Consider the following 11,099-nt stretch of genomic DNA (forward strand, 5'->3'; position numbering starts at 1 on the left):
AAAAAAAAAAAAAAAAAAAAAAAAGTGAGTTGACTCTTCAAATCCGGGCCAGCCAAAGGAGAAACCGAAATGAGCGGGAGGGGTGGTTAACTGTTTTCACTTTTCTCTTCCTGTTTTTTCAGAGCCTGGGAAAGCAAGTCAGAATTTCCAATCTTTTCCAATTCCCACATGATTCCCTAATTTAGAACGAATTTGGTCTTTCTCCATTTGGGGAAGAATCTGCTGCCCTGCTGCCCGCCGTGGGGCATCTATCTTCCTTTGGAGATGAGCAAAAAGGCCGGAGTGGGGTTACTCCAGCCTCCTCCCTCACCCTGCATAAGGGCTAGGAGATAGGAGGCGATACCCCCGCTGAGAGGTCACTTGATGGGTAATTAGTGGAAATGCTCTGGCCACCGGTTGGAATCCAGCAGTAGGCCCTGGGGAGATGGGCCAGGGAGAGGGGGAAATGACCCCGCTGCTTTAGGTGGCCCCAGGGGTCCGGGACCTTCTAAGACACAGACATCTGGCCGCAGAGAGGCTCTGGAGATTTCCGCCTGCCCATCCACGGCTCCCCAGGACCCGCAGTAGGGATGAACTGTAAACGCATTTGCGTTTACAAATCTTAAACCCACGAGCGCCCGGGCCCCCCTAGCTAGCGGGAGCGGACGCGGCCCGGCCTCAGTCGCCCTGGCGTGCAGCAGGCTCCGCGAAGCCCACGGTCCGAGCACAAGCACTGCGGGTGGAGAGGTCCGGTCGTCCCCTTTGCCCCGCTGCTGTAGATTGGGGTGGATGGCTAATTTTTAAAAAATGCTTCTGCCGCGACGACCACCAAGAAGCACCTTCAGCGATTAGGAAACCGTGTGGCGTTCAGCCACCTGGCCTTTGAGGGCGAAGCAGGCCCGGGCCTTTCCCTGCGCAGGGCAGACGGCCGCAGCCAGCAGCCCTGGCTGGGCTCCAGACCGGGCCTGGGTGACATCACCAAACTCCTCCGATCCGCGGGAGGGGGCCCCGAAATCCCCTAAAAACATTGTGAGTAATCGCCGGGCCCGCCCTCCAGGCGGGGCCCAGACAAGGGAGGGAGCCCAGCGGCCCCGCCAGCCCCAGGAGCGGCGCCGCGAAGAGCAGCTTCTTAGTCCCCGGAGCCGCGAGCGCCTGTTCCCAGCCTCCGGCAGCCGCGGCGCGCGCGGCCTCTAGTCCTCGGCGGGGCGCGAACTTGGCCCGGCGCTGGGGTTGGTGTTGACTGCGGCGGCGGCGGCGGCGGCGGCGGCGACAGCGCAGCGCGCAGGCGCGGCCGTATTCCCGGCAGTGACGCGGCGTCGGGCGCGCGCGGCGCATTTCCGCCTCTGGCGAATGGCTTCGCTCTAGCGCGCGCTGCGGGCCCAGCTGCGACCCCGGCCCCGCCCCCGGGACCCCGGCCATGGACGGTGAGGGCCCCCTCTGAGCCCGCGGGGTGGCCGCGTCGGGGCCGCGGGGACAGCGACGGGAGCCCCCGCGCCGCCTTCCGCCCCTTCCTGCGCCGATGGGCGCTGCGCAGGGAGCGGCCGGCCGGATGGTGGCGCGGGGCGGGGCGGGCTTTAAAGGGTCTGACTCAGTTTCCCCTTTGGGTGGCGGGGTCTTGACTCAGTATCCTCCGGGGGGGGGGGGGGGTGAGCTTTGACTCAGTTTCACCCCGGGGCCATGGGGGCTGTTCTGACTTAGTTTCCTTGTTAGGGGAGAATGTATCTGACTCAGTTTCCTCCCAGGATGAGGGGTGGGGAGTGCCCTCCCTTAGTTTTCCTTGTGGAAGTAGAGCAGGTCCTGACTCCGTTTCCCTCCATAAGGAGAGGGCACTGCCCCCAGTTTTCCCACAGGAAACAGGTGTTTCTGCCTTCTTTGCCCCTTCTTAGTTCCACTGCAGACTCTAGGGAGCAGGCCCTGACTCAGTGCCCTTCGGAGGGAGGGAGCCTGGCTCCATGTCCTCTCCGAGGGGCGGCAGGCCCTGCCTGGTAAGGTTGGGAAGTGCGCTTGCGCTGACCCCTGTCTCCCTCCCCTTTCAGACCTGTTTCCCCTCATCTTCCCGTCTGGTAAGTGGACCATCCTTTCTCAGTGACTGGGCAGGAGCCCCCCAGGGTTTGGGGCAGGGAGGGCAGCGGCCTGAACGGGCTGGTCCGGGTTTCGCCTGCAGAGCCTGCGCAGGCCTCTGGCCCCTATGTGGAGATCATCGAGCAGCCCAAGCAGCGGGGAATGCGCTTCCGCTACAAGTGCGAGGGCCGCTCAGCGGGCAGTATCCCAGGCGAGAGGAGCACGGATACCACCAAGACCCATCCCACCATCAAGGTCAGCATGGCTGTTAGTGGTGGGGTGGGGGGCCCAGAGTGGGTTTGCAGAACTGTGGAAGGCCAGCGGGCTCGCCTCCAGGCCCCCGGGTGCAGTCAGTGTCTGGGAGTTGGGACTGGAATTCCTGAGTATCTAGATGTTCTCTGTACTTTGAACAGATCAATGGCTACACGGGGCCGGGGACAGTTCGCATCTCTCTGGTCACCAAAGACCCCCCTCACCGGCCTCACCCCCATGAGCTTGTGGGGAAAGACTGCCGGGATGGCTTCTATGAGGCTGAGCTCTGCCCAGACCGCTGCATCCACAGGTGAGCTCCTGACCAGCAGGGTATGGGGGTGAGGTAGGGGGACAGGAGGCCAGGCAGCTGTGCAGCTGTTACAGTGGGACTCCATCCAGATCACAGGGCAGAATTCCTCACTCCTAGTTCTGCAAGCAAACTCTCTTTGCCTTGGATTATCTGTTTGTGCATCTCCACTGTCAAGTAGATATGAGTTCCATGGGATGGGGATGGATCTCTAATCACCTCTGAACCCCCAGAGCAACTTCACTTATGAAAATAAAAACGGTTTTAGGTTAGAGGAACAGCCGACTGGTGGAGGGGAGGCCGGGGAGCTGGCAAGTCAGGAAATGCCTTTCAGTTAAGGCTTGAGTAGTGAGAAAGAGCGGAGAAGCATGGAAAAAAACAGTCCAAGCAGAGTGAACAAATGCACAGGCCTTGAAGTGGAGGGTGAGTTTAGTGTGTTTGGAGAACAGAAAAAGCCACTGCAGCTGAGGGTAGGGGACCAGCAGGGGCTGTAGCTAGGGCCAGGACGCAGGGCACAAGTGCTTGTCAGCCAAGGTAGGGAGTGGGTTTCTTCGCAGCATAAGAGGAAGCCATTCGAGGGGGTGAAGCGGAGTGGTGATCTGGAGAATGGGTGGAGGAGGGAGGGGCAGGCTGGGCAGAGCCAATGGGTCTCATTCCTGGGGGGGGGGGGGACTCAGCTTCCAGAACCTGGGGATCCAGTGTGTAAAGAAGCGGGACCTGGAGCAGGCCATCAGTCAACGCATCCAGACCAATAACAATCCCTTCCAAGGTGAGGGAGCAAAGGCGGGGCCTGGCGGAAGCACCCCCACCCTCTGTCCCCCTTCCAAAGCCACCTTCCTTGTGTCTCTCCCTCATTGGCCAAGACTCCTAGTACAGCTGGAATTTTGCTGCCCATTCAATACACAGTCCCATTTTAGTGTTGGGGAAAGTGGGAGCCAGTGAGGGGACATGACATCCAGGGTCACAGATGAGTCACAGAGGTCAGTGATGGGTCTAGATCCTTCTCTCTCTCCTCCTTTAGGACTCCCACTGTCTGACACACCCTTGAGCAATCCTCCCAGCCCTGAGCTCCCTGCCCCGCCCCCCCATTCCCAGCCATGCCTCCCGATCTCCTGACCATGTGTTTTTGTGGCAGTTCCCATAGAAGAACAGCGTGGGGACTATGACCTGAACGCAGTGCGGCTCTGCTTCCAGGTGACAGTGCGGGACCCGGCAGGCAGGCCCCTCCGCTTGTCACCCGTCCTCTCTCATCCCATTTTTGACAACCGTAAGTGGCCAAGGAGCCATGGGAAGGGGGTAGGGACAAGCCTGGAAGGAGGAACAAGGTTGGCTGGGAATGGCCTGCAAGAGGAGCTGTGGCTTCGTTCAAGCATCTGGCACATTTGTCATCTCTTCTGTGTCCAGCTCTGTGCTGGTGCGGGGACAAGGCGAAGAAGACCCCGAGCTGCCCTGAGGCGTAGCTTCCAGGTCAGCCGGAGTCAGAGGGAGGACAGGCCCTTTGAATATGTGATGAGAGGCTGGCGTGGCCAGAACTGTACTAACGACTCCAGGAAATGAACTCCCAGGAAGAAGATGATGGCGCAGAGTAGTAATTCAATGATGAAAGCTCACAGGAAGCTCACAGATGGACTGGCCATTGTCGACCAATTGGAGTCTTTTAATTAAGTAACCAGCCAGGATGAATGAATATAAAAGGGCTCTGGAGCCCTGAGGATAGGAAACCAGGATGAAGAAGAGGTCAGGAGGGAAGGGTCTGTGGCCAAGCAGACTGGGCCCTGAAGGTTGTCTGGGTGTGGTGGAAAGAGAGAAGGTGGGACCAGACTGGCTCCCCCACACTATAAGCCCCATGAGGTCAGGGATGTTTGGATGTTGTGTGTTCTCCGTGCCTGGCATGGCGCCGGGTGCACAGGAGGTGCTAGTGCGTAAACAGTTGCCAGAAAAGTTGGGGGCGAGGAGCCACAGGACCTTGGCCTCAGAGGTGTGGTCAGCAAGCTGTGGGCAACCTTGACTTTGGGATGGACAGAGATGTTGTATCTCGTGGGGGACCTCTGATGGATGGTTCTGGGCTTCCTCCCTTACCCCACACCCTCAGGCGCCCCCAACACTGCTGAGCTCAAGATCTGCCGGGTGAACCGGAACTCCGGGAGCTGCCTCGGCGGGGATGAGATCTTCCTGCTGTGTGACAAGGTGCAGAAAGGTACGCACCAGGAAGAGGGCTGGACTCTGGACCAGGAGGTGAGGGGCAAGGCTGAGCAGAGACAGTGAGTATCGGGAGACTGGCTTGCACCGCCCCCCAACACCTCGGGGGCAGCAGAGTGATGTATCTCCTGGAACAAATCTCAGCCCCTGGGACGGGGGGCCGGCAGCTGTGTGAGCCGAGCGCAGTGACCCACATTGCTGCCCCGTCCCTTGCAGAGGACATTGAAGTGTATTTCACGGGACCAGGCTGGGAGGCCCGAGGCTCCTTTTCACAAGCTGACGTCCACCGACAAGTGGCCATTGTGTTCCGGACACCTCCCTACGCGGACCCCAGCCTGCAGGCCCCCGTGCGTGTCTCCATGCAGCTGCGGCGGCCTTCAGATCGGGAGCTCAGTGAGCCCATGGAGTTCCAGTACTTGCCAGACACAGGTACACAGCTGGGGAGGGAGGCAGCAGGGCCGTCGGACTCCTGCCAGCGAAAGCGAGGCCAGGGCTAGATGTCTGCCGCTGGGGGCGAGGGCCACACTCTGCAGGCGGAGCAGGGGTTCATGTGATGATCATACTCTCTCGTTTGCCTCGGTTAATAGTAAGGGCCCTGAGTCCTTACTACAGGTCTGGTCCTATTCCAAGCATATCGGCGAATTAATTACCTGATTTTAGAAGATTGCGTCTAACTTGCCCCAGGTCACATCGATGATCGCAGAGTTAGTATTAAACCCAGGCTCTCTGGCCCCAGGCTCGTGCTGCCACGCTGTGTGTCTCTTGCCAGGACCACATCATCATGATTTTGGTCCAGGCTTTCGGGCACCTGAGCACATTAGGAACAGCCGGAATGATCTTCAGTCCAAAGCCCATCATCTAGCCTGAGAGTGTTTGCTGCCCTCGGAGCGGTCTAATAGAGTTTGGAAAGCGACCCCGGAAACGGCCATCGGTTCGTTCCGCAAATAATTACAAGCGCCTGCTCGTGTGCCAGGGCCCGTGCTGGGGACTGTGAATACAGAGATGACTAAGATGTGTTCCCTGCGCTCCGGGAGCTCAGTCACATGAGAAAGACAACCACACAGAACAGATTTTTAAGTGACAAAGTGACGTGTGAGACGGAGGGAGGTGTGTGCAGAGAGCTGGAGATGGCCGCAAGGAATAAGAGCATTTAAGGTGGAAAAGGACCCAGAAGTGCATTCTCCAGGCTGGCGGACAGGCACCTGGAGGTGCAGGGGTGCTGGAGGTGCCCACTGCGTTTGGGGACAGCCTCATGGGAGCTGCCAGTGGGCAGTGAGCCGGGGCTGGCAGGGGGGCCTTGAGTGTCAGGCTCAAGGCTTTCATCCAGGATTTCATCCTAAAGGCAGTGGGGAGCCACCAAAGGTTTAAGCAAGGAAGGGACGCCAGTGGATCTGGACGCTCACTCTAGGAAGAGTGAGTAGAGAATCAGAGAGGGAGAGCCTCAAGGCAAGGAGGCCATTGCAAGGAAGATGGCGCGGTGGTCCAGGAGATGTGCTGTGAGCTTTGAGCAAAGAGCCAAAGGCCCCTCCACCGCTGTCCTCCTCGGGACCCGCGCTCCAGCTCCTGCCTCAGCTTGGACCACTTGGCCCCAGGTCTTCGTAGGCTGGGCTCACACCAGTGCTTCCCTGGCCACCTCCAGGCTCAACGCTCCAGCCTCACTTACGGTTCTCTTACATCACGCTGTGTCTCTTCCCAGAGCTCCTGTCCCTTGTATGTAGTTGTGTCCCTGTCCCCCTGTCGCTAGGGTGTCAGCCTTCAGGGCAGCAGGCATCTCGTCTACTTGAGCCCCATCCACGGTGGCTCGGATGGCGCGTGCGCGGTGGGTGCTCGGTAGATGTGTGTCAAGTTCGTGGATGGTGGGGGCTGAGAGGAAGGAGGACGTTGAGGATGATTTCAAGGTTTCTAACTTTGGTGACAGGGCACATGGGTGGTGCAGGGACACTGGTGGAGGAGGAAGCGGGTTTTGGAGGTGAGATGACGAGGCTGGCTGTGGACGTGGCGTTGAGTTCTCTGGAGTTACCCACTTGCGGCAGTACTTAGAAGCAGTCCTGGAGGTTCCGGACGGAACTAGGCAGGCATCAGGGATAAGAGTACGGGTCTCTGTCGGTCTTCGGCAAGCCCGTCGTGCCTCAGCCGCCCCAGAGTGCAAAGATCATGGCCAGGCCTGGATCCAGGCTGGGGGGAAGCTCGGACGTATGCAACACCGGGAAGAGGACAGGCCGGAGACAGGGTCCCACCGGGGCTTCTGCCCCCGCAGAGCGTGGCCCCTTTACCTGGAGGTGTCCGTGTGGCCTTTGGGGGGGTCACAGTCACCAACAGAGGCCTTCTGAGAAAGTTCTGGGCTTCTCAGAGTTGTTGCTTATCACGATATCCTGCGGCTCTTCTCATTGGCAGGGAGGGTTTGGAGAAAGGGTCTTAGGGAAGGGCCATCATCTTCCTCCTGAAAGCTCTGAAAGCTCCTTTGAAAGCTCTGGGGATCCAGCTGAAAAGAGCAAGGCCCACTTCTCCCCGTTACTTTTCTAGATGATCGTCACCGGATTGAGGAGAAGCGCAAAAGGACATACGAGACCTTCAAGAGCATCATGAAGAAAAGTCCCTTCAATGGTGAGGGGCAGTGGGGAGCATGAGAGGGAAGGGGGTGGGCTGGGGGAGTGAGACTCGGAAGGGGCTGGGGACTGACCAGCCTTCCTTGCCCCACAGGACCCACTGACCCCAGGCCTCTGCCCCGGCGCATTGCGGTGCCTTCCCGAAGCACAACTTCCATCCCCAAGCCAGGTGAGAATTTCCGGTTGCCCCATCAGAACTGTAGGCTCAAATCCGTTCGCCTGTGGTTTAGATACCTGGGTTGGGAGGATAAGCAAGCAGTCCGCTTCACCCGCAGTGTCTGCAGCCTGCTCTCTGTTGGGCCCTTGTTTCTCAGGGCTTGAGGCTCTGATGTTACCTACATCAGAGCCATTAGGGGGGTGGCGAAGACGCGCATCCCCGGGCCTTCTTAAAGCCCTGCGCCATCCGAGGCTGCGGAAGCGTGTCCCAGGAACCAGCTAATGCACGAATGAGCACTGCGGTCTGAGAACCGCTGTGTCAGCTCAACCCCGTATTGGATGCCTTGGGAGACAGTTGAAAAATGCAGTCTTTTCCCTCGGCTCTCTGTAGAATTAGGGACTCAGAATCTCCTCTACTGTAGCAGAATGTACGCTCTCATCTGTAGCTCACAAAAGAGTAAGAGGGTCCTGCTTCAGGCCACGACCCTGGATGCTCCTTGGGCTCCTGGTGTCTTGGGCCTTAGTTTTTAGCTGTCAAGTGAAGTTTTACCAGCTGATCGGACAGCATCCCTCCCTCTCAGAGGGTGGAAGAGCTCGGGGGGCTGGAGGAGGTGGGGATAGAACCACACAGGTCAGAAGGAGTGAAAGGAGAGAGTGAGGGTGCTGGCTGGGACCTTCTAGGGAGGGGCTGATCCTAAGCCCTACCGAAAGGGGCTGGGGCACAGACAGCGGGCTGGGTCTCTGAAGCTTCATCTGAGCCCGGACTCTCTGTTTCTCTCTCCAGCTCCCCAGCCCTATCCCTTTACGCCATCCCTCAGCACCATCAACTTCGAGGAGTTCTCCCCCATGGTCTTTCCTTCGGGGCAGATTCCAAACCAGACCCCTGCCTTGGCACCGGCCCCTGCCCCCATCCTGGCCCCGGTCCCAGCCCCGGCCCCAGCCCCGGCCCCAATCTTAGCCCCCCCGGGCCTCGCTCAGCCTGTGGCCCCCCCCGCCCCCAAGACCGCCCAGGCCGGGGAAGGGACACTGTCGGAGGCCCTGCTGCAGCTGCAGTTTGACGCTGACGAAGACCTGGGGGCCCTGCTGGGCAGCAGCGCTGACCCCGCCGTGTTCACAGACCTGGCATGTGTCGACAACTCGGAGTTTCAGCAGCTGCTGAACCAAGGTGTATCTGCGGCCCCACACACAGCCGAGCCCATGCTGATGGAGTACCCTGAGGCAATAACTCGCCTGGTGACAGGGTCCCAGAGGCCCCCCGACCCAGCTCCTGCTCCCCTGGGGGCCTCTGGGCTCCCCAACGGCCTCCTCTCAGGGGATGAAGACTTCTCCTCCATTGCAGACATGGACTTCTCAGCCCTCCTGAGTCAGATCAGCTCCTAAGTGGGTGACACTTACCCCCGCCTGGGGCACAGGGTGCAGGAGATCGAAGCCCTCCCAAAGCAAGCACGGATTCTGGGGGGTGTGCTCCAGCTGCCCCCAACTTCTTTGGGTAATGTCTTCCAGGGGTGGGGGGAGCGCGTTTTATTCTTTTATTGGCAGTGTCTATCTCTCTCTCTTTTTGGAGGTGCTTAAGCAGAAGCATTAACTTCTCTGGAAAGGGGGGAGCAGGAGGAATCAAACTCTTCCCCAACCCTGATGTTCAGCTCCCTTCTCCTTATAGGGAATTCTGGGGTCGCCCACCCCAACCCTCCAGCTTCTAATACTCTCCTAGAGAGAGGGACAGGCTGGAGCTATGGCCTTTGAGGCCAAAAAGCCTTATCACCAAGTGTCTTTTTCCAATCATGGATTGATTCCCACCTTGTGCCAAAATAATGCCCTTTACCAGCCCCTCTGTGGTGTTGGCATTGTCCTTGAACTAACACCAGCGTTTGAGGGCCTGGCCTTCTGGCCCTGCAGAGGTCTCTGCCAGCTCTTCCCTTGCTCAACTGTGGCTGGAGGGAACTGGTGGGACAACACTGGCCCTTTCCAGGATCCAGGGAGGTTCAGTCTGAGACTTCTCTGTTTCCCCCTTTCTCAAGTGCCTTAATAGTAGGGCTAGTTGTTTGGAGAGTAGGGGTGAGGGCAGACTGGCAGCTCTCCAATCAAGAGGCTCAGTTTTTACTGAAGAATCAAAGCAGTTGGACTCTTGCTCTTTCTACTCTGAACTAATAAATTCATTGCCAAGCTGGCTGGAGATTTCCCTTCTTTCAGCAAACAGCACACCTTGCTGGACATGAGTGATCTAGAACTGGATGAATATTTATTTACATGGCCATCCGGAAGCTGGCAGTCTGAGGATGGCCTCAGGAATGAAATGCCCAGAACATGACAGCAGGCAGCTAATGCGGGTGCTGTCCCAGCCCGGGGAGAGGCGGGTAGGGCCCACCGGTTGTGGGAATGGAGTAGTTTCAGGAAGGGTGGTGTCACAGAGGCTGTATCAGCTTTAGGTCTTAGATCAACAGAGTAGGGTGTTTACAGAGCATTTACCAGCGTTCAAGAGTGAGGAGGGTAAGAGAGACCATGCTGGAAAGATTTGATGGAGTAAAGCTATAAAAGACCAAGGACACTGGACAAAGAGGTTTGAATTTCATCTCTTGGATGGCTAAGGGAAAGTTTGCATTTGCTGGGGAAGAGGAGATTTCCGGGTAGAGGCCTTTGCTTTGACATCCTGTTCTGCGAGGGCCAAAGAAAAAAGTCTGCAGTCCAGGGAAGCCTAAACAAAAGCTAGGCCACAACCCGAAGAGAGGGAGCTGGACGTACTTCCGGTTTAGCCCGACGCAGGCGCAGTAAAGCAGTGTTCGTGAAAGGCCTTGGCCCGCAAGACCCTGCCTTCTCAAGTGCGCAGGCGCACAAAGAGCATTCTGCAAGGGGCGGAGGCAGGGGCGGGCGATGCGCTGCGGGGGAAACCCCGGCCCTGAGTCGGCGGCGGCTAAATTCTGGCTTCGGGCTGCTGCGGGAGGCGAAGGCAGACGCCTGTGGGTTATCGGTGGGGCCTGCAGCAAAAGCCAGCGCGTCCCCTGGGAACAACAGGCCCTGGCTGCACACGCCGATGGACTGTGGCTGCGAGGAAGACCCCAGCCGGTGCGGCACGTCGGGGTACCAGACAGCATCTGGAGAGTTGAGCCTGCGCTCCAGCCTCTGGCCCAGGGGGCGGAGCCAGGGGTGGGGCTCGAAGCAGGTGGGCCACTCAGGGATCAGGCCAAGTGCAAGGGGCGGTCCCGAGCGCGGTTGCCAGGTCAGGACCCCTGCGAACCCGAGGGGTAGCACCCGGAGAGGCGGGGCTTGATGGAACCCCAGCACCGGGGGCGGGGCTAGGGCGAACCGCCGGAGACACGCGGAGGGCTGAGAAGGGTACGGAGCAGAGGAAGCGGTTGGCTTAGCAGTGTGCACAGCCTGAGTACCCCGGGGAAGGAATGAGCCCTAGTCCTCCCAGCCAGGCCACGCCTCTCCCTTGGCTTTCCCAGGGTCATACGATCACCTCTTACGGTCAAGGGAGCGCCAACCTACCTAGAGAAAGGAGGTGCGGCCTGCCTTGAGGGGCAGCACCTTGAAAAGTGAGA

General features: G+C 58.9%; 1 protein-coding gene across 1 annotated transcript; it reads left to right on the plus strand.

Moving 5' to 3' along the window:
- Positions 1–1,024: 1,024 nt before the first annotated feature.
- RELA (RELA proto-oncogene, NF-kB subunit) lies at positions 1,025–9,728 on the plus strand. Its single transcript, XM_059401568.1, has 11 exons — positions 1,025–1,403; positions 2,016–2,042; positions 2,144–2,295; positions 2,454–2,602; positions 3,277–3,368; positions 3,735–3,866; positions 4,692–4,796; positions 5,015–5,227; positions 7,322–7,402; positions 7,499–7,573; positions 8,345–9,728. Exons 1-11 carry the CDS (start codon positions 1,397–1,399, stop codon positions 8,938–8,940), a joined length of 1,629 nt encoding a protein of 542 aa, XP_059257551.1. The 5' UTR covers positions 1,025–1,396; the 3' UTR covers positions 8,941–9,728.
- Positions 9,729–11,099: the final 1,371 nt, after the last annotated feature.

This window comes from Mustela nigripes, chromosome 1 (genome assembly GCF_022355385.1).
Source record: "Mustela nigripes isolate SB6536 chromosome 1, MUSNIG.SB6536, whole genome shotgun sequence".
In the NCBI taxonomy this organism is placed as follows: Eukaryota; Metazoa; Chordata; class Mammalia; order Carnivora; family Mustelidae; genus Mustela; species Mustela nigripes.

Excerpts from the sequence above, each read along its gene's own strand:
- RELA (XM_059401568.1), top strand. Across the intron at positions 3,369-3,734 it reads CAATAACAATCCCTTCCAAG|TTCCCATAGAAGAACAGCGT; the intron begins GTGAGGGAGCAA and ends TTTTTGTGGCAG. Across the intron at positions 7,403-7,498 it reads GAAGAAAAGTCCCTTCAATG|GACCCACTGACCCCAGGCCT; the intron begins GTGAGGGGCAGT and ends CTTGCCCCACAG.